The sequence below is a fragment of the Lacerta agilis genome, chromosome 8 (assembly GCF_009819535.1).
Source record: "Lacerta agilis isolate rLacAgi1 chromosome 8, rLacAgi1.pri, whole genome shotgun sequence".
Taxonomy (NCBI): Eukaryota; Metazoa; Chordata; class Lepidosauria; order Squamata; family Lacertidae; genus Lacerta; species Lacerta agilis.
In genome coordinates this window covers 59,659,001-59,682,394 of record NC_046319.1, presented here as the reverse complement: position 1 = coordinate 59,682,394, position 23,394 = coordinate 59,659,001, and the positions used below count along the sequence as shown (strand labels likewise).

Genomic DNA, 23,394 nt, shown 5'->3' with positions numbered 1-23,394 from the left:
CCTGTTTGGAAATTTGGTTCTATCACCCCAAACCAGTTTGAGATTTTTCTACTGATAACAATGTACATTGTACATTACATTTATATTTCATCAATATATTACTTAGAACATCATGTTACTCAGATCATGTTATACATCAGCACACAAAAATATACATGAGACTCACATACAAAACCATGTGGTAACCCATATAGAGATGGCAGCAGCCAAGTTCCTTTCTGCCTTCTGAACACCAAGAAAATGGTAACACACATTCCAAAAATGGCACCTTCCTAGTATTCTAGGACTTGAAACCCAGTGGATTTGCTACATCTTGGGAGTTAACCTTAAAATTAAAGTGCTCTTCAAAACGTTGGCATCTATAGTCTTTCTGATGCGAGACGACTACAAGAGAAGTCTTCTGCTGTTATGCGTCACACAGCAATGCAAACATTTACCACTCACTGCTGTTATCAGAGAGCCTCAAATTCAGTAGTGCATCCCACCCCCTACCTCTAGCGCACATTCAAGAGTTTTTGTTTCATTTATTAATGTGGGTGGTGGATCCGGACGCTTCGTCTGCACTATCTTCTGTTTGGGATTTTTAATTTCATCTTCCTCTTCTGTTTCACTTTCGCACACATGGACGACGACACTGGGAGTGGATTCTGTTCCTGCATGAAGCTCATACTTCTCCCCTAGAGGGTAGGACAAATTACAGCATTATTGTATCAGCATAGTGGACAGCACACTATAAAAGGTGTGTGTGTGTGTGTGTGTGTGTGTGTGTGTGTGTGTGTTCTTAAATGCTAAACCGCATATCAAAACTACAGGACAATTTGAGTAGAAATGACCTACTCAACATCACGTGCTCCCAGTCCCTTTACCCCTGGCATAATCTCTCACTGCCTCCATAAGTTTGCCTCACAAACAAAGCAACTTCCAACTTCTGCCAACAATCTGCTCAAAGTGTGCAGAATCAAATTTTAAACAATCCATTCCAACTTCACATCTTAAGTTTTCTGGTTATGGAATTCCATTTACATTTTGTGCCAAAATTATTCTTTTTTAGCTATAGTCCTTTACTGCAGTCTATTGCAGACAAAAAAGTTCACAAAAGTTATTAGACGGCAGATGTTTATGGTAGCCCCCTCACCCCTCACTCATATCAGTCATTTGTGGTCCCAAAACAAAGCATAGCTTTTTTTTTTAAAAAAAGTTTCCTTTTATAGTCACCTCGGGACCATTTTCACTTCTCACAGGTTACCAGGCAAGTGGCAATTTACAAGCCTGCCGTTACCATTTTTTCTAATATAGAAGTGGAGAAAGCAAAGCAGAAAGAAAGCATCCCTACCAGGGCCCAATTTTGAAACAGCACAGAGCAAGTCATAGTTTATCATGGGTGTGGCATCTTCACTTGGCTTCCATCCTACTGGTGGGGATGCAGGTGGCGATATCAGGAACTGTTTGACAGGCTGTGGTGGCAAGAGGTAAGATTTGTCTCCCACTTCATTGGGCACCTGAACCTGAGAAAACAAATGCAGTCAAAACAGTAAGAGAAGGACATTATTCTCTTGAAAGATAGTTCTTAACTGTTTTTCTAGCCTAGATACACAATTCAAAAACCTCTTTCACTGACTGGAGAAGGAATCCAGATACTAAATGCACAGTTTTGTTCCCTTTAGCTATTTTAGTTAAACATTGACCATGCCAGCAGTATAGAATACACTGATTAAGCTCTTATCAAATGCCTACACTACGAATACACTACAGAATGGTTTTCAGTTCTTAGCTCATCCATTATTGCAGCTGGGGAGACCACTACCATGCAATTTTACAGCCAGGGATCTGCTCAAAGCAATCCACTGAATCACTGGCTAAGCATGTAATAGATCCCCAGCCTCATGACTAATGAAATGACTATATCCAGGGTCATGCATATGCTGTGATTGTGTGCAGGGAAGAATATGGTATATGACTGCAGTATTTTCTTCTTTACAATAATGTTTCTAGCGCTTATGGCTGTGAAGTGTATGACTGATTTCTGATGAAATAAAAAAGCCAGGGATGGCCAAACAAGAAGCCCAGTGCTGGTGGGAGGGAAGCTAGAATAAAATTAACACAAATAGTAGACAAAAAAATGAATAATTATATGAGGTAAGAGAAATGCAGGTCATAGGAACAATACTTTCTAAGGGTAGAGTTTTACATTTTTTTTTTTAAAAAGCATTGAATGCATAGAGCCCTGACCCTCTATAGCAAAGTACAGCAGCTCATAAAACATCTGTAAGGAACATACTGGCTTGTGTACATTCCTTTCTGAAAGGAAAACATAGCCTTATGGCCACCAACTGTTCTGGTTGGGGTTCCACTACCGGTAAATAATATATAATGTTTGAGAATTCTTGGAGACCGGGTGATGTCCCTGCAGACTGGAGGCAGGCAAATGTCTGCTTAGAAGATGATGTGATTATTAAGACCCAGCATAGGTTTTTCAAAAACAAGTCATGCCAGATGAATATCATTTCCTTTTTTGACAGTTACAAGCTTGGTGGGTCAGGGGAATGCTGTGGGTGTAGTGTATCTTGATTTCACTAAGGCTTTTGACAAAGTCACCCACAATATTCTTGCGAGGAAGCTGGTAAAATATGGGCTGGATGAGGTAACTAATGGTTCCTCTTCATCCAGAAAAAGGTGACAAGTGGAGTGTCACAGGGTTCGGCCCTGGGTCCATTGTTGTTCAATAACTTCATGAATAACCTGGATGTACGGATAGGGGGGATGCTCATCAAATTTGAAGATGACACCAAACTTGGAGGGGTAGCTAATGCCACAGAAGATAGCATCGGGATTCAAGATTGGAGAACTGGGCCCAAACTAACAAAATGAATTTAAATAGGGACAAATGTAAGGTTCCACACTTAGGCAGGAAGAATCAGCTGCACTAATATTAAATGGGGGGGGGGGTGCTGGTTTGCCAGTAGTTCATGTGAAAAGGATCCAAGCTTAACATGAGTCAAAAGTGTGGTGCAGCAGCAAAAAAGCTAAAGAGGAGATATATTGGCCATTTTCAAATTTCTAAAGGGCTGATGACATGAAAGATGGAGAAAGCTTGTTTTCTCCTGCTCGGGAGGGTAGAACCTAAACCAAAGGATTCAAGTTACAAGAAAGGAGATTCTGACTAAACATCTGACTAAACTTTCTGATGGTAAGAGTTGTTTGACAATGGAACTGACTCCTTTGGAATGTGGTGGACTCTCCTTCACTGGAGATTTCTAAGCAGAGGTTGGATGGTCATCTTGATGGTCATCTATATGTCTCTTGCTTGTCTGGATGTAGAAATGAGGCTATTCTACAAATGGTAAAAATTACATTTGTTGTCTGCTTACTTTTGTCTCTGGTCCTACCCACCAGAACAGGTCCAAAAGACAGGCAGTGTTTGCTACTGGAAAAATACATGGAAGGCTTAATAAATGATCCACAAGGGGTAAGAGAGATAACATGCTTCACACCTGGATAATATGGAAGAGAGATGTCACCTTGGATAGGAAGACAGGATACAAATCTCGACAAACATGCATGCATGCATACCTGGGCAAAATACAGCTTGAGTTTTTTCCCATTGAAGTCCGTCTCATGAAGTTCTATTCGTGCTCTTGCTGCTGCTTCTGGATTGCTAAAATTTATCCTTACTCTTCTAAAGCTTTTAAATAGCTGGAATGTAACATGATCATCGTAGACTGAGAAGAGAGCTTCAAACTGTTCCTAGGGATTGAAACAGAGCATTTTTGCTGTTAAGGTTCCTCAGAGTTTACTACTGCAGGTTAGCACTACAAAATCAAGTTGGTAATGTTCTTTAGTAGAGTTCTACCTACACCTGTATTGAGCATCAGTAGAAAAACAAAACCAACTCTCTCATATTTATGTAAATATGAGTTATATTCAACAAAAGATTGTATATAATGTAATGCTTGCAGGGCCATCTAGTGGCCAATCTCAATGTCTTTTACATACTAGGATATGAAAAGGTGCAAAGTGTTTTACAATTAACTAGCTTTTTCATACTTCAAAACAAAGGGGGGGATTCCACCTTCAGGGTTTTCCTTTTATGGATTTTACATTCACACTGAACTTTTCATCTGTGGCTATTTGATAATCTCATTTGCATGCAGAGGGATCCTATGAAATAAAGCACTGAAGCCAAGAGATAGTGATTTATGGTAATCAAATCCTTTCTCAGCCAGGGATTTGAATTCTGATTTGATGGAACCTTAATCTTGTGAAGTGCCCCTGAGGAAGACTGTCATCAACTGAAATATATTGATCATTGACTATTACTACTGATAAAGTTTTATCTTTCAGTGATATTTTGAGGCTTTGCCTCTTCTTTTGCCTCCTGTTGTTGTTTTTGTCTTGTCTACCCCCCCCCGCCCCTTTAACAGTGGTTCTCAAACTTTTTTCTCCGGGCCACACTTTCAGAATAAAAATTTGTTTGCGCCACACCATTCCTTTTATTGGTAAGAAATATATTTGAAAACAAAAAGAAACAATTCCTAGCAGTGCTTGATTTCTAACATAGAACAAAACTACTTTATAATATGATATTGGAAATCCAGAAAGTATAAAACAATGCAGCTACTTAAGAACATAAACCATTCCAAAGTATAATTATAAGCAAGCCTCTTAAATATGTACCTTAAGGATGTATGCAAACTCAATGAGGTGCGTGATCTTACTTTTGCTGGGTAATCATATTTATATTAGGTCTAATTTGAGACAAACTATCATCTCCTCATTAACACAAATAAGCCTTTCTCTCTTCGGATCTTTCATATCTGCCAGAGTTGAAAATCCCTGTTCACAACAATATGTCATGCAGAATTGTAGAAGAATAGCCAATGCTCTTGAAGAAAGACATGGATACTGTTTCTGGTATCCAAAAAATAATCTTATGATATGATACGATACCACACTGGAATGTTAAAATCCTATCTGGATTGTCTCTGAATCTTCCCACCACACTTGCCATCCTCTCTTGCCACACTAGTGTGGCACGTCACACCATTTGAGAACCCCTGCCACAGCGATCAGGAGGAACCCCCGCTACCAAAAGTCTGGCTGCCGTCCCATCACCTAGAGCACCCATGGCAGGGAAACTGAGGAGGCGGGACTTTCCAAGGATGCTGGAGTGCAGCAATTCGTTGCTGCTGGTGGCCAATGGAGTGGGGGGAGGAAGTTGGATGCTGGGACTCCCATTGCCACTAGCATCGCTCCTTTGGTACTTAGAAATGGCCGCCAAAAAAGGCCTTGCGGGCTGCATGCGGCCTGCATGTTGGACCACCCCTGCTGTAGATGAAAAGGCTAAAATGAGTTTTTCCAAATGGGTGGAGAATTTAAGTACTCAGAATGTCTTTCTCAAGAATAACTTTTTAGTAAATAATGTGACTGAAAGCTAATAATACCGGTAGGTGTTGTGTCCACAGTACTTACATGGGAAGGCAACTGATAGTTTTTAAAATGCTGTATTAGAACTGGTATTTTTAAAATCAAACTTATTCATAGGACTCAATAAGCCACCATCCCTCTGAATGAGTTCAATCTCACTGATGACCTTGTATTTCTGCTGACTGATGACTCACCAGGCAGCCACAGTAGTTTCATCTGACTCATTTTTTACTAGAAGTTTAGAACTAAACATGAGGCAGCTAGAAAAGCTGCAGGGATCTAGCATTAACAATTCATACATCCGATAGTGTCAACAGATGTAGATATTTACAAAACATTACTAACAGGCAGGCAATTTGTACATGTATTACTATCATTATTAATTCAACTTCTTGCCCACACTTCACTACAAGGTACAGCAATTTAAAAATAAGCTATTAAAACCAGTTTAAAAGAAATAGAATAATAGGATGGGTCTTAAAAATATTTGTCAGATGCCAAAGGCCAGGGTAGATATTTGCAAGTTCAGCACATGAAGGAAATTGCATAAGGTTCCAGATGCACCTCTGTGGTGAGGGAATTCCACAACTTAGCAGCTGCCACAGAAAATGCCATCTCCTGGGCTGCCAGTTCCCAAATTGTGAGGGCAGTGAAACAAGAAAGCCCCCTTTATATGTAGATGAATGTTTTAATATGGTTAGTGATGTAACAAAACGGTCCTACCACTTACTGGCATCGTACACACAGGTAGTACATTATGCTAGTGATACTCGAATACCCTCCTGGCCCTGTGGGACACCCATGATTAGAAAAATGGTGTGGGGGGTAAAGAGTTAATCCAGGGGTGGGAAACCTGTGGCCCTCCATAAATTACTGGACTACACCTCCCATTATCGCTGACCTTTGGTCATGCTGGCTGATGTGAGTTGGAGTCCAACATGTGGAGGGCCACAGGTTTAAAAACTTCCCTGCCTGTATTTCACTTAAAATTGAATGTCAGGCTAATGAATCAGAGAAGGCAACAGAGTTGAAGCTATGCATTTCCATTCCATCATCTGTGGCTGCTTATTTTGGAAAGATGGGAATTGCTGGTGGATCCAGATGTATGAGACCAGGCATCCCACACACATTGAGCTTGCACCAGACAAGCATGATACACATTCATTAGGAGATGAAATATTCTTTTATCAGGGACTTGGTAATATTGCTCCATAGAAGAAGCCAGCATTAGATAGAAAACACAAGTAGTATATCATCACATCATTAGTCCATCTTGCTCAACACTAACTGCACCAGGGTTTTCAGCTTGAGGGCCACATGCTGGCTGGGGGGGGGGGAGAGAGACTAAAGCTGGGCAGAGCAACAGATGTGACTCACTTTTGTAAAGCAGGCTACATTCCAGACACAGGGAAGTCTGAGGTTTCTATCTGCTGCTCCTCCATCCAGACAAGAATAAGTAATTATCACAGTTCAATAACACATTCCAACCAGGCAAAAAACAAAACAAAACTTGAGGATTTGGAGCAGGGTCAGTGAGGGACATGGGCTGGAGAGAGTCACAGGCCTGATGTTCCCAATGCTCGGTCTACACTAATAGGCTGCAACTCTTAGAAATTTTAGTGAGAAGACAGGCTGTAGTGGCAACACATAAAAAAGTCAAGAATTCTGCTTAAAACAGAGCAGCATGCAATAGCAGTATACAAAACTTTTAAAGCCATAATGGTTACACTATGGCTCTCCAGCTGTTGTTGGACCAATTCTTATCAGCCCCAGCCAGTATGTTCAATAGTCAGGGACCGGTTTTATATCCAGCAACAGCTGGAGGATCACAGGTTAGCCACCCCTGCTTTAAGCCAATAAAACTGACCTCTGCAAGGATGTTTAATTTCATATTAAATTTAATTCAAGAACCTGTTCCAACTAAACAAGGTAATAAAAACCTCATCAGAATGCCCCCCCCCCCAAATCCCATCCAGCAACATACCATCTTCAACATACCACACTGGAAATAAGCACCTTTTAAAAAGATACTGAACTATTTCACTTCCACTGGGTGCAAACTTTGAAAAAGAAAGGTCTGCTAAGGAAACAACCCACCCCCTCATGAGAGCAGGCATCTTTTAGTTAGTTACATTTATCATCACCCACCCAAGCAGCAATAGGAGTGTTATTACATCAGCTATTACATAATTCTCTCTTCTATCCAAGAGCTGTTAAGTAAGCTGCTTCTAAAATTATGTGCATATCTGATTTATGACAACATGTTGCCAGCCCCTTTTCTTGGGGATGGAAAGATGCTTTAGTTTTCCCCTGGTGTATTTTGGGCCCCAGGAATCTAAACACACACCTATTGAATATGCTGGTCCATGGGGTCACGACGAGTCGGACACGACTGAACGACTGAACAACAACAAAATTGAATATGCCCTTGCAGGAACCACTGAGGCAAAGAAGTTTTCATTTATGGATGCCTAGGGCTACTTGCTGCCAAAAATAAGTATCTTATTTCACTATTTAACCCCCTTTAAGCCATAGTACTCTGGCACAGAAGGGCCCCCCAAGGTCAGGGTTTGGGGGCTGTGAATTGTAAATTGAGAGAAGTGCTTGCAATAAAATAAAAGTACAGTATGCAGTGTAACACACAGCACTACATCATCTCCGGTCACATTTGCCCAAGATGACCTTGTGCAAAGGAGGCACAATTTTGTTAAGTCACCATGTTTTTCAGAACATTGGGAAATGAACATGCAGAGGCAGCCAAATGAATAGATCAGGCTTATGGGATAACATATCAGGCAGTTACTGAGATGAGATAATAAGGATTATAGGAAACAAGACCAAAATAATCATACCAGGTTATTTTTGCAGTGAAGCATTCCCGGGATGGGTCCCTGCCTCCTTTGCTTTATGCAGTGAGCCAGAAACAACAACTGCACAGAGCTTGGCTACATAGCAGATGAGCTCTACGCAGAATGCAAGGCAGGAAGAGATAAGTATTTCCATGACTTCCATTTCTAGTAAACTAGAAATCTCAGATATTGACCAGCTTTTAAAAACTGATAAAATGCAACAGTTGGATTGACAAGACCTATCTATCCACAGGTTGGAACTTCTGTAACCTGCTTAAATATATATTTCTCTCAAATTTAAAAATCAAAGGATGTTCAAAATAATAGAATAGAATAGAATAATAATTTATTGGCCAAGTACATTTTTCAATATACTTGGAATTTGCTTTGGCTACATTACAATGTAAAAAAGCAGGTCAAACATAAGAAAAAAAATAGTTTTAGAAGGTGGTGTGGGTTTAGCTACACAACACATGCAATAGTTGCACAGCACATTTTCAGCAATAGTGGTTCAATAAATATCTTCAGTTTTTTATTCTGCTCAATCCCAGATACTCTGTGTGGATTACAACACTGTATATACAACAAAGAAAATTAGACAAGTGTTAATCTCTGCACATGACCTACTCTCAATTCCACTTTCCTTGTGTGCATTTTTTTTAGTTTTTTAGTTTTATGACAGGACCAGTTTCTCTTTTTCTCCTTCTTCAAACAATAGCTAATAACATGGTTAGGGTGTGGCACTCACCTGATCTCCTGGCAGCTGAGTTGCCACTGCTTTCTGGGAAGTTGAATGGCAAGACAGAAGGAAAGAGGTTATGGTTCATGGTTCAAATGTACTGGCAGGGACACTGGTGCATTTGTACCACACCAACCTCCCTGCTGCACTGTAGGAGGCAGCAAAGACTTCCACCACCCCACCTTGCTGAAAAATACACATATAATCCCACCCAGGCTTGCTCCCATGGCCCTATGGTTTGAGAGTCCTCTCCCTTTTTATAAACTGCTGTTTGTTTGTTTGTTTTCCAATCAAGCAGTTTTATGAAATTAATAAACTCTAATCCTAATACATCTGACCCTGAAATTATAAGCATTCACACCCCACCCCACTGCAGTTCTGAATGTCACCTTTCTGATGCTTATCTCTCACTCTAGAGAGCTCTTCTTCATTTAGATAGGATGCATAGTATATCTTCCCTACTGGATTCCTTTCCTAATCTTTTAATGCCTCCAACGGCCTCAAACAGAGCAAAAATACCTCACATGCTAGACTACACTATTTCTTCTCCTCCTTGGCAGATTATGTTTCCTTTCTAATGTGTGTGTGTGTGTGTCAGCACTCACCAAAACTACTCCTTTTGTATTCTTTAATACCACCATATTTAATTTGGTATCTGAAACTATCAGGTTTAAGTTTCTCATAGTGTAATCTTATGCATGTCCACCCATAAGTATGTCCCAGGTAAGTGTGAATAATACAAGACTGCAGTATAAGACTGTGCATAAGACTGAATGGTGTTATGGAAACATCTCCATAAACAGATGGCAGCTAACAGATTGAGGTTGAATCCTGACAAGACAGAAGTACTGTTTTGGGGAGACAGGAGGCAGGCGGGTGTGGAGGACTCCCTGGTCCTGAATGGGGTAACTGTGCCCCTGAAGGACCAGGTGCGCAGCCTGGGAGTCATTTTGGACTCACAGCTGTCAATGGAGATGCAGGTTAATTCTGTGTCCAGGGCAGCTGTTTATCAGACGCTACCTGCTACAGACTGTCTCTCCAGAGTGGTGCACGCTCTAGTTATCTCTCGCTTGGATTACTGCAATGCGCTCTATGTGGGGCTACCTTTGAAGGTGACCCGGAAACTACAACTAATCCAGAATGCGGCAGCTAGACTGGTGACTGGGAGTGGCCGCCGAGACCAAATAATACCGGTCTTGAAAGACCTACATTGGCTCCCAGTACGTTTCCGAGCACAATTCAAAGTGTTGGTGCTGAACTTTAAAGCCCTAAACGGCCTTGGTCCAGTATATCTGAAGGAGCGTCTCCATCCCCATCGTTCTGCCCTGACAATGAGGTCCAGTGCTGCGGGCCTTCTGGCGGTTCCCTCGCTAAGATAAACCAAGTTACAGGGAACCAGGCAGAGGGCCTTCTCGGTAGTGGCACCCACCCTGTGGAACACCCTCCCATCAGATGTCAAAGAGAAAAACAACTATCAGACTTTTAGAAGACATCTGAAGGCAGGCCTGTTTAGGGAAGCTTTTAATGTTTAAAATAATGCATTTAATATTCTGTTGGGAGCCGCCCAGAGTGGCTGGGGAAACCCAGCCAGATGGGCGGGGTATTATTATTATTATTATTATTATTATTGCTAACATTATTTCAGCAAAACTGAATGCTGATCAGATGTTAACACTAACACCTGATATATCAGAAATTAAGAAAAACTGGTGTTTATTCAACATTCAAGGTCATGTTAGCTCCTCTGTCAACTGCAAAAAAAAAAAAATCTGAAACACAAGACTGGAAACTATAATTCAGAACAATATAATTCAGCCTGATTTGTATCTGAACCATATTATGAACAGTTTTAGTCAGTGAAATTATAGACGCCATTCTGCTTAAAAGCTTTTTTGGGCATCACAAATATCAGCCAGCTGCAGAAGCTACATTTCAGTTCCAAGGAACTATGGTTTTTCGGAGCAGGAACAAACAACAAGCTCCCTTCTCCCTTCTTGTGTGCCCAGCTGCAGATACTTCCTGATTTTTTAATCAGTTTCCCCAGTTAAATTGTGATGTCCCAACGGAGAAACTGTGGTTTAAACACTCCATACATACAAGGAAAAGGTGTTGGGGGGGGGGAGAAGGAGGAGTGGGACCACGTGTTCATTACCTTTGCAAAAAAGGATAGTTTGTTGGAATGGAAATATTGTGTCTGAACCCAACCAACACCCACCGACTGATGGAATTCTGGTCAACCTAAATTACAGCCTGTGGGGAGAAAGTGGCAGGGAATAGGAAGCAGGCTGCCTGGGCTTTTAAAACTTTGATTCCAGAGTCTTGACATTTACAAATACTTACCCAACAACTGTTACACTCAATTTTATTGTATGTTTGCAATTTTAAGATATTCTGTTTGAAACAGATGAAAGATTAATCCAACTCTAGGGAACAGTATTAAGGCTATTTAAATTGTGATGAATCACATTTTAAACAGACTCGAAAAAAAGAAGACACTAAAAGGCAAGTCTTTATTCCCTTTTTAAAAATCCCCATGAGAGATCTGCAGCACACAAAGCTTATCTAAAATCCAGTATTTCACAAAACACTTGATACCAGCAGAAAAAAAACCCATGTTTTGTCAGCAACACATATTATTAAAATTAAACCTATATTAATACAGGAACACATTCAGCCTTGCACAGAGCTGTCATGGAAACATGCCTGCTTACACATGATCTACCTTACTCTATGACTGCCATGACAATGAAAAGTAATAATAGTGTTTTACTCTCTCTACATGAATAAATATCTGTTTGTTTTAAAGAAAGATGACAGAGAGGGAGAAGAATTTAGCAAGCAGTTCAATATTTAAATGATTTCGAGAACTTCAGGATCAGATCTCAATTACAGCATTCACACTCTTGGAAGAGGTCTATTTGCTTATATAAAACCTGTTTCTTCAAAGCATTCTATTCCGCCAAAATTATAGGAACTTATGGTGACCCAGAGAGCGCCATTCTAAAATGCTATAGAAGCTAATCCAAGTTCCAAGGCGTATTCTAAAGCCTGGTATGTGACTAATTCAGCAGCTTTGATATTTTCATTATCTGCCTTGGTTTTCTTCAGAAAGAAATGTGCAACCTTGCTATAGGCAACAAGGTACTTCATGCAGGTGAGTGAGCTGGCTAAGGGTGTTTGTGTGGAGAGCTCCATCCTCCCTTTGTGCCCAGCACGGTAATGAAATAGGCTCTGCCAGCCCTCAGAAAGCTATTAAAATTCTGTGGGGATATTTATGAGGCTTGAAATGTTGGATACCTCATAAAAATTGTTTGCAAAACAAACTGGCCTTCCTGTGTTTAAGGTTGCAATCCTATGTTTACACTGGCCCAAATCTCAACAACCGCAGCAAGGATTGCATAGGATTGCAATGCATAAACCATACAACTGCTGCTCATTACTGTAAGCAATGCCAACTCTTGTTTCTTTATTTACATAGCAATCACAATTTTTGCTTTCTAAACAAGTAGTTAATACAAAATTATGAGCAAGTTAGATGAAAATTTTGAGGTAATCTAAAAAGCACATGGAGCTTCTGCAAGAGTGGGTTGATTTACAAGTATCCATACCTGGTACAAGTTGTCCTCTCAATTGAAATGAAGAGGGAAATTCTACATGTGCATTCATACAAGATGCGCTTAATATAAGAAGGAGCTTCTCTGTCTGTTTAATCTGGGAAATGTTACAGGGAGGTAGCCGTGTTGGTCTGCCATAGTCAAACCAAAATAAAAAATTTAAAAATCCTTCCAGTAGCACCTTAGAGACCAACTAAGTTTGTTCTTGGTATGAGCTTTCGTGTGCATGCCCACTTCTTCAGATACGAAGATATCTGAAGAAGTGTGCATGAACACGAAAGCTCATACCAAGAACAAACTTAGTTGGTCTCTAAGGTGCTACTGGAAGGATTTTTATTTATTTTTTATTTTTTTATTTTGGTTTGAATCTGGGAAATGTTTATCATATCTTAGGGAGGAGCAAAGGGACTGTATGTGTGCCCATAAAACAAGATATGACAAGCAAACCACTCTTATGCACATGGCTAATTTAATAAGTAGTACTCAAAACACCATGCATTTGAGGATCTACTTCTTAATTTTTTCCATATTAGTTTTTGGGTGGTAGTGTTACTGTTGCAACTCAGTAAAGGTAAGTAAAGGGACCCCTGACCATTAGGTCCAGTCATGGACGACTCTGGGGTTACGGCGCTCATCCCGCCAGCATGACCAAGCTGCTTCTGGCGAACCAGAGCAGCGCACGGAAATGCCGTTTACCTTCCTGCTGGAGTGGTACCTATTTATCTACTTGCACTTTGACGTGCTTTCAAACTGCTAGGTTGGCAGGAGCAGGGACCGAGCAACGGGAGCTCACCCCGTCGCAGGGATTCAAACCGCCAACCTTCTGATCGGCAAGCCCTAGGCTCTGTGGTTTAGACCAATTCAGACCCACCAGTTGAACATCTAAGCTGTAGAAGATTCTTCCAGACCACTGTTTGGAACTAAAGAAAAGTTCAGTACAATCTTGAACATTTCCCATTCACTTCCCTTTCCGCATAATCTATTCTTATCTGGCCCCTCATAAAAAATAAAGCAATATCATATGTGTATTTGGGTCATGTGAACTTAAAGTTGCCTGTACTGTATCAGATGTTACCTGTGTAAGATAAAAAGGCACACTTTTTTACAGGCATTTTAATAGATCAACACTAGTTTTGTCCATGTCTTACCTTTTGCTCTTGAACTTCAAACACTGCTTCATGAACACTACAGGCGAAGAGTGAGGTAGGCAGGTCACTTAAATCCATCATCTCTTCCAAGTCTTCTTCATTTTCTCCAAAAATCATTTCTTCCTCTTCTTCTAGGTCACTGCTGTAAAGATCTGACTGACTGTCACTCCACGCCTTCATTGTATCTCTAATCATTGTCCACTCAAAGCAACTTTCCTTAATTTGTATTCCAGATGTGAAGCAGGAGTCTGCCTAAAGAGAAAACAAAAGAGAAATGCAAGGTACTGTCTTACTTGAAGTTTTAATGTTTAGTCATCATGAGCAGGAAAATGATCTATGGGAAGATAGTTAAAAAACAACAACCTGAAACCATTCTTTCAAGTGTGTGAACTTGTCGTTTATTTGATATTTCTGAATTGCAGGGGGTTGGACTAGGATGACCCTTAGGATCCCTTCCCAACTCTACAATTGTGTTTCTATCTATTCAGATGACTGATAAAGCTTCATACAAAACTATATTTTATCACTAGAGTGGCCAAAATAGCACTCACAAGCAGCTGAATGACATTTATTTGTTCTGTCTCTAAAAGGACATCAAGGATGAGCAATGACAAGTTTTTTCCAGAAAGCAAGTTCCACACAGAAGCAGAGCTACCACTGTGAACACACTGTACCTTGGTCCCTCTAAAGTTTGCAACCAGAGCTGAGCCTCGTAGATCTTGATCACTAGTGTCAGTGAAGAAACCTAGGATGCTAAACAGGATCACTTATTAGTATGCTGAGGCTGCAATCTGATTTGGAAATAAGTGCTACTGAACAATGAAGTATTTACTTCTTACAAACAATCAAGAGGATAGAACTGGAGAAGTTGGAAGTTGTTTAGTTGCTTTGTTAATGAGGCACATGGCATATCTCATTTGGAACAGCGAAATCAGTAAGCCTGCAGGAAAGGCTGGCAGGGCACTGATGTGTAGGGGCAAATCTGGTCCTAGAGTCTTGGCTAGCAAGGCCCAGGCCAGGCTAAAATTGCAGACCCCTCTGAACATTACAAACTGTAAAAAACTTTACAGAAGTACTTACTATTGCTGTGTTTTACAATTAAAGTTATTCAAAATGTGTTTGGTACTATCAGCTTAATAAATGGTGTTTGTAGAAGCATTGCAAATAGTTTCAATAATATACTGCTGGAGTGATAGAAATCACTCCAGAACTAGTCTTACTAAACATCTTCCAAGACAACAACGCCCACCTACACCACAAAGAACTCATAACCCACCTACTCTCAGCAGCCAGAAACATCATAACCAGACACTGGAGAAACCTGTCAGGAGTAAGCATGGACCGATGGTACCAAGTAGTATGGGAAACAGCCCTACTAGAAAAAACCAACCAGTAAGTTGAAACTGACATGGGGACAAATAGAAGACGCCTTCACCCCGGTATGGTTCCCCTTCATCAAACACACAGCCCAACAAGATAACGACAAAAATCTACCGACAGCATACAAATCAATATGGCTAACCTGACCAAAAACACTCACCCACCCCACTCACACAGGAAACCAAAGACTACCACAGCCAACTACAAATGAACCATCACACCCTATGCCAACCCTGACCTCTCTCACCACCAAAGGAGCACAAGTGAACAACAGAGAACCTGCACAAAAAACACTGACACCAAACCTTACATATATTAAGTAAAATAGGAACATCGTCACCCCATCCCACCCCACCCACCTCTTTCCCCCTTTTCTTCCTAATGTCTCGACAAACAAAATTGATTTGTAAAAATGTTACATGGAAAAAATACGAGAGAGACATTGCACTACCTTTGTAAATCAAGAAAACCTTTAATAAAACAAAACAAAACAAAACAAAATAACAACAACAACAACAACAACAACAACAACAACAACAATATTCTGCTGGTTTCAATTTCCAAGGAAACAATGTTTAGGAAAATAAATAAATATTTAGAAATATATTGACTTAATCAATATTTCGGCTGGTGTGCATTAACAGTCAACAATGTACATTTAAACTATTGCCCAAATTTTATCAGCCAGCTGGATATTCTCTAGAATTACAAAATGAAGATATATGCTTCATAAAACATACATACACAAATCAATAATTCAGTGGAGTTCCACACTTAAGCTTGAAAACACTTAAAAACTAGGGACTTCTCTGCTCCCCAGGCCTTGTCACATTCTCAAGGTGCCTCACAACAATATCATCAGTACTCCAATAACTGGTCATGAAACAAAAAGAACACAGGACACGGCAAAGAAAAGAAAATATATTTCAAACTTCTGTGGCCTTCCCTGGATCACAACAGTAAGTTAGCTACATTGTAGTTGGGGCAGGTCTACACGATATATATCAGACTGAAATGAGAACAAGCTATGGCATGCAATTTTATCCCTCACTCAGCCCTGTTGCTATACATGGCTTCCAACAGGGATTGTGGGAGCTTGGTTTGTGCACAGGGGGAAAGAACTATATGAAGTAGTTCACCCATAGTGCAGGAATACATATACTAAAGGTAAAGGGACGCCTGACCATTAGGTCCAGTCGTGGACGACTCTAGGGTTGTGGTGCTCATCTCGGTTTATTGGCTGAGGGAGCAGCATACAGCTTCCGGGTCATGTGGCCAGCATGACTAAGCTGCTTCTGGTGAACCAGAGCAGCACATGGAAACACTGTTTACCTTCCCGCTAGAGCGGTACCTATTTATCTACTTGCACTATGACGTGCTTTCAAACTGCTAAGTTGGCAGGAGCTGGGACCGAGCAACAGGAGCTCACTCCGTCGTGGGGATTCGAACCGCCAACCTTCTGATTGGCAAGCCCTAGGCTCTGTGGTTTAACCCACAGCGCCACCCGCGTCCCTGTCATACATATATTAGGGAAAAAGAAAAAAGTAAATCAAAATGACTATATATCCAGGAAACCAGGAGCCTTTGGTATAGCAGCAATAAGCCCAAAATGTGCCAAATATCTAAGACAGAGCAGGGTGGGGTAGGAGGAGAAAAGTATCAGAAACATTCAGTTATATACATAAAAGTACAGTGGTACCTCGGTTTAAGAACAGTCCTGTTTATGAACGATTTGGTTTACGAACTCTGCAAAACCGGAAGTAGTGTTCCGGTTTGCGAACTTTACCTTGGTCTACAGACGGATACCGAATGGTGGAAGGGCACCGGCGGCGGGAGGCCTCATTAGGGAAAGTGCACCTCGGTTTAAGAACAGTTTTGGTTTAATAATGGGTTTCAGGAATGGATTAAGTTCGTAAACCGAGGTACCACTGTATATTATAATGGCTGGAAACGGCCTTATGTTAAAAATATGAGATGGCCATTACTTTAGTCAGTCAATAAAAGTTTCAGGAATGATACAGGGCACTACATTGTTTGTAAGAGAGAGCAGAAATAAGTAGCAGTATCATCATTCCATAGACAGGGTAACTTCACAAGTCAAGTCCCAAACATTTCAGTTTGGAAGATGAGTAGGAAAGCAGAGCAATGAGGAACTTTCTTTAAACCACGATATTTAAACCATTTATATACCATTTAACTATAGTAGGTTTTTAAAAATAATAATAATCTTGGGGTTCTTTCTGCTTAGAGGCTAACTTTGCATGAACATTTAGTGCTCAAGAAGCAGGACGCTGCAGTCAAAATATTTACTGCATATTAGTTTTTTTATGTTAAGCACATAATGTTTGGGTGAGGGTGGTCCAACTGCTAACTGAGAAATTTAGTACAGAATACTAGAAACCCGATTCAGCATTGCATCTTCTTTAAACTGAGAGGGGAGGGGCACTGATGAAGAAGGGAACACAAACTGAAATAATTTCCTTAAAGGATCAGGCTATGATTAAAGAGCAGCATTTTCTGCTTTCTGTAACACTCTGTCTTTACAACAAGGATTGCAAAGTGACATTTTTAGTAAAAAGACCTTCAACAGAAAGAAATGCTGATCTACGAAGAAATCTATCGTACAATGCAGCAAAATACATTGCGTTATCCGATGAAAAGGAGGTTACAGCTACAGTACAGAACAGAACAGAACACTAGCTTCAAGCTTTATGGGCTGCTGAACTGAGATGACATAAGTAACCTTAAATGACCTCTGTTTCAGTTTTTCCATTTACAAACAGATAACAATAGACTGACAATTGCAAGTTTCTTAAAGAGAACCACAACTCATGACTGGGTACAAATTGGCTCATGAACTTTTTGTTCTTATAATATAACAAAATGACTAATAGACTGAATCAAGAGGTTGGAATTTTATGCATTTAAAGATTGCCCGTAATCTTTGTGCAATGAAGAACTAAAAACTGATGGAACTGCTTTGAGTTGAGGACTGGTTGTGAAACCTGTGTGAAAGTGCATCAACAGAAAAAGTAATAATATACACAAAGGAGTTTTGAAATTACCAGTAAATGGTTCATTGTACTTCTAAGATTTAAAAATCAAAACCATGTATGAAATACAAAAGTTTTGCTTAATGACCTGATTTACTATTTCTCAGTAGAGAGATTTAAAAAGTAAAAAGGCACACAGCACTGAAAGAAAACATATAGCATTTTTGTGGTATTGAATATCCCTTATTATTTAGCAGCCTACAACTATCATTATAACATGGTTTGTGGCCACTTTCTTACTCATCTTTTGGTGGAGCGGGTTGAGTTATACCTGCCTCTGTGTGTGTTTTACATGTTATTTTGGTTTTTATACTTGGTTTTAATGTTTGTATCAGTTTGCAAGTTGCTTTGGGACACTTCTTGGGGGGAAAAAACAAAAAATTATATCAACAACATCCAAAGAAAGAGAAGCTTTAAGGAGCTGTTCTTAGGCTTATAAGGAAAGATACCGGTATTCATTCTATTATTTATTTTAAAATTTCACAGAAAAACAATTTAAATCTTTGACTGAGAAAACAGTGCACATGTCCACATTTAAATTTAAGCTAAAACAGTCTTCTAGAAAAGGCAAAATAATGCATGAGCAAGGGAGTTTTCATAATCTATGATGTAATGTGGTAAAATTATACATGTACTTAGTTCCTTCTGTAACACTACAGTGTACATTTCTCTTAAGAATGTATGTTTTACATAAGGAAATTTGTAAAACTGAATCTGTTGTTCTACAGAAGATGCTGACAGAAAAGAACAGAAAAGGTATTTTTAGAGGAATCAAATAAATTGTCAAACATTTTTACTGAGCATCTTTTATTTGCATTGCTAGAATTAAAGCAAGAAGAGGATTTTATAAAAAGTAATGGTGGGAATGAAGGCAAACACTTACTAACTGAAGCAGTTTGAAACTCAGGCTGCAATCCTAAACACATAGGAACAATCCCCTCTGAACACAGTAGGGCATATTTCCAAATCACATTGCAGAGAATTCTGCTTTTAATCAACCACCGCTTAAACTCTGATGTTCATGACTTGGGAAGGCAAAATCTGTAAACTGATGAAGCAGAAAAGCATTTCCAAAGTTAATTCCTATGCTACAAAACGCAAGCTTACCCAAACTGCAAAGGACAGATCCGTTGGTATATGAATGCAAGTAGCTTGATGTTAAAGATTATTTTCCATTTCCACTTTAAGGCAAACATTTACCTTTTGGATCCTCATGGAGGACACAGAGAATGAACCCATTTATATGTGCCTATGGCATACTTGGTTGTGCTGGCAAACCCATCCACACCAATCAATGAGGAAATTATATATTCTAATTGAAACAAGTCAAGAACTCCACCTCTTCCCAAATGGAAACATTATCATCCCCACCCCATCCATTACCACCACCACCACCTCTTCCTCCTCCTCTTTGGATGAGAAGAGTGAATTATCATTCTATCAGAAGTAATGGGGAACCTTGGTTTCTCACTCTATGAACAAGCGGCAGTGAGAATGCCAGAAAGAAATTAGAAATATCTGCTGCCAGTTTAAAACTGGTTTGCTTTAACTATGGTTTCAGAACAAGCAACAATCTGGAACCACAATATGATCCTGGCTTGATGTCACTAAACAAGCCACAACTCTGAGGGCTCATCCACACCTACCGTCTGCCCTGTCCTTTACTGGTCTGTGTCTGAGTGTGATGGTTTGGGGGTTTTTTTTGTTTTTTCTTTTGCCCCACCGCTTTCCCCAGGAAAACCCGCTCTTTAATGCTGAATTGGAACAAACAGCAATTAGGGTTTTCCACGGATTGCAGAGAACATTAAAGAGCAGTTTTTTGCAGGGGAAGTGGTGAGGCAAAAAAATATATGTGCTCGGACACAGACTGGAAAAGCGTGGACCTGTGCCTAGAAAGTATGGAGGAAAATTAGTGTGGATGAGCCCTGAGATTGGACATCACAGGGCATCAGAGCGAGTTTAAAACTGGCCACAGATTTTTCTAATCTCCTCTTCTAGCACACAAACAGGAGAGGGGAGTGGGTAAAACCAATACTTGCCATGGCTCATTCATGTGATGGAGAAACCAGTTTCCCATCACACCGGAGGCACACATAGTGCCTTTATGGAACAGAGGAGAAAGTACAAGAAATAAGGGCTAAGTCAACAAGAAACATAGATAAGAGTGACCAGTGGTAAATGAAGCATCAATAAGGCAGGTCTAAATGGTGTAAAGAGCACAATAAAAAAAATGAAAAGGAAGGTGGACAACTGGAAGAAGGGAATGACTGGCTTAGCAATGGAGAAGGGCAGAAAAAGCAATAAAGAGCAGCAATGATGCACATGTAACAAAAAGAGGATAGAAAGGTTGGTGAGAAGAGATGGGGGCACAGGAATAATAGATGTGTGCGAACAGGCAAGGCAACAAGTTGCTTTAGAAGCGGGGGAAATAAGCAGGATAAGAAATGCCTGGCAGAAGTAAGGCCAGAAAACGCACATTAAAAAGGAGTGAGGCCAACGCAGAGGAGAAAAATGAGGAAGAAAAATAATCTGTTCTGGAGCTGGTGAAGGGGAGCATTGGTAACATATTTGAAGGAGGCAATAAGGGGGAGCGGACAGAGGCAGGTGCCGTTGAGAGGCAACAGTAGGGAATAGGTGAAGGCACCACCCCCTTGCAGACAGCAAAAGGAAAAAGGGGTGGTGACAATAGATTCCTGAGATGGGGGGTGGGGTGGCAGAAGGGCACAGCTGCCCACATAGGTGGGGGGTGGGGGAAGTGAGGGGCAGGCCAACATCTCCTCTGGAATGGAATAGTAGAGGATCCAAGGGGTTTGATATGAAGGGGGGCAGAAAAGGGAGCCAGTAGCAGCACTGGGAAGAGGTACTAAGAACTGACAAAAATAATGGGCTTAGGACACAATGCCCTTCCAAGGTTGAGCAGGAAACAGAGAAGGAGGACAAACACAACAGTCTCTTGAGCAGGTGATGGTAATAAGAAGACTCCCTTGCTAAGATGGACCACATCTGATGTCCACCTATTCCAGCTTCCTATTTCCATCAGTGACCAAGAGAGATGCCTTCGGGAAAACCCACAAGCAGGGCATGAAAGCAGGCGATAGCAGCCTCCTCCTCTTCCTCCTCCCTGTCGTCTGCCCAAACCATGTAGTAGTGAAAGATACACTGCCTCTGTCCATGGAGGTTCCAACTGCATGACGGTGCGCGCATTAAATTAAAAATAAAAGAGGAGGAAGAAGAAACCTTGTTGACAACGAACCCCTCACAGGGGTCGATAAGGACCAGTCGAGGTGGGGGGAGGAGGAAGAGGGTCCACAAAAATGGGGCACGGGGGGGGGGCTAGCTTGCAATAATTGGGGGAGGTATTCATGGACAATAGACGGTAAGAAAGGAAAGCAGGAGACCGAGGCTGGATGCAGGGGAAGCAGGCGAGAGGAGAGCAACGACTCCCCTCAAACCAAGTGCGGGGAGGGCAGCGAAGGACAAGGAAGCCACACCCGGCCTGGGGGGGGGGTTATGGCAAGGGGGAAAGGGCAAAAGGACCCGGGATGTGGTGGGAGGGGGGGGAGAGGAAAAAACGAGGGCAGAATGGGCTCCCGGGTTCCCTCCGTCCTCACTCACCGTCTCCTCCACGTCGGGATCAGAGCCGCGACCACCGGCGCCTCCCTGCTCCTCTCAGGCTCCCCTCCGCCCCGCCCCGCGAAAGAGGAAGGCGAGCTCAGGGCCAGCCAGGCACGACCAGCCTGCGGATCGGCAGCGCCTCGGAAAGAGCCCAGAGAGCCCCTCCCCCTTCGAGGCGGCTGCTGCTGCTGCTGCTCTTCCTCCGACACAGAGCGCGCCGCCGCGCCCGTGCGCAGCTCTCGAGGCCGCGCTTACCAGTTTTCTTCTCGGGCATGCGCGTCTCTCTCTCCCCCTTTACTTGAGTGAGTGACCCGGATAGAGGAGAAGTTGAGGGCAGGGGAGGAAGGAACGGGTGGGAGACGCGCGTTCATCCCCCCCCCCCTTATGAGGGACCCCCTTCTTCTCTGTGGTTGGTAGCCTAGGTCACGGGGTGGAGCAGAAAAGGCGGGATTTTATTTACCCTTCAGCAACCCTTTCTTCCTATCCTTCAGTGAAGGAAGTAGAGTGGAGGAGGGTATACCTCACCGGGGTTCAACTGGTCCAGAGTAGAGACCTGCCTCCGACTCCCGGTCCCAGTGCACAACCACTTTCACACCTTCATTTTTCACGTATACTTAATGGCGCATTATCTCGAAATGGCAATTCACAGAAGGACATACACGGTGTTACCTTAGCATCGTCACTTAATGAAAACTAGCAGGGAACTGCCCCCCCCCTACCCTGCAACCTCTTTTCTGGTTGCAGGGAGTGGAATTACTGGCCCCAACAACATCAAACATACAATCTCAGGACTATTTAATTGCTCATCTTCTAACATTGTGTATGCCATCAAATGCCAACAGTGCCCTTCAGTTCTCTATACAGTACAGTGGTACCTCTGGTTACGAATGGGATCCGTTCCGGAGCCCCGTTCGTAACCTGCAACGTCCGTATCATGAAGTGCAGTGTCTGCGCATGTGCGTGACACGATTCGGCACTTCTGCACATGCGCGTGACATCACCGCACACTTCTGTGCATGTGCGACGCGGCAAACCCGGAAGTAACCCCAGTGAGCAACCTGGCTGCCAAATTCTATGGCCTTTTAAACGTGTTTGCGGGAGCACGGCTATTGGTTTATTTGTTACCAAGTTATGTATTTTGGTGTTTTTATATTGTGAGCTGCCCTGTGATCCTAGGATGAAGTGCTGTGTAGAAACAACAGAATGTCCTTACTCCCGACAAAGCTCCCTCACTACAGGAAGGGCCAGAAGTACCGGTATATTTCTTATTGAAAATGGCTCCTGCTTTTCTGCTACTTTGCAGTACACATGGAAATTGATAAAACAAGTGTTTCATCAGAAGAATGTGTTCTAGCTTAGATAGCTTTGCCGCAGTGAAGGCCTCCAATTTTGATAGCTTTAAAAGAGGATCGGACAAATTCATGGAAGAGAAGGCTACCAGTGGCTACTAGCCATGATGGCTATGCTCTGCCTCCACTGTGGGAGGCAGAATCCTTCTGAGTACCCAATGCTGGAAACTGCAGGAGGAGAGAGTGCTCTTGAACTTGGGTCATGTTTGCAGGTTTCCAAGAG

General features: G+C 41.7%; 1 protein-coding gene across 2 annotated transcripts; it reads right to left on the bottom strand.

The window, feature by feature from the left end:
• RCAN3 (RCAN family member 3) lies at positions 1-22,141 on the bottom strand. 2 transcript variants are annotated; one of them, XM_033157769.1, is made up of 5 exons: positions 21,823-22,141; positions 13,775-14,026; positions 3,571-3,744; positions 1,334-1,505; positions 1-677 (listed from the first exon to the last, which is right to left on the bottom strand). In XM_033157769.1, the coding sequence occupies exons 2-5, from the start codon at positions 13,967-13,969 to the stop codon at positions 469-471; spliced, it is 750 nt and encodes a 249-aa protein (XP_033013660.1). In that variant the 5' UTR covers positions 13,970-14,026; positions 21,823-22,141; the 3' UTR covers positions 1-468. The 2 variants fall into 2 exon arrangements, with proteins under 2 accessions (XP_033013660.1, XP_033013661.1); XM_033157770.1 differs by having other exon boundaries at positions 13,775-14,022.
• Between the last annotated feature and the right edge of the window lie 1,253 nt (positions 22,142-23,394).

Excerpts from the sequence above, each read along its gene's own strand:
- RCAN3 (XM_033157769.1), bottom strand. The coding sequence starts at position 13,969 with ATGATTAGAGATACAATGAAGGCGTGGAGTGACAGTCAGTCAGATCTT. Across the intron at positions 3,745-13,774 it reads TTGAAGTTCAAGAGCAAAAG|GAACAGTTTGAAGCTCTCTT; the intron begins GTAAGACATGGA and ends TTCAATCCCTAG. Across the intron at positions 1,506-3,570 it reads TCAAGCTGTATTTTGCCCAG|GTTCAGGTGCCCAATGAAGT; the intron begins GTATGCATGCAT and ends TTGTTTTCTCAG.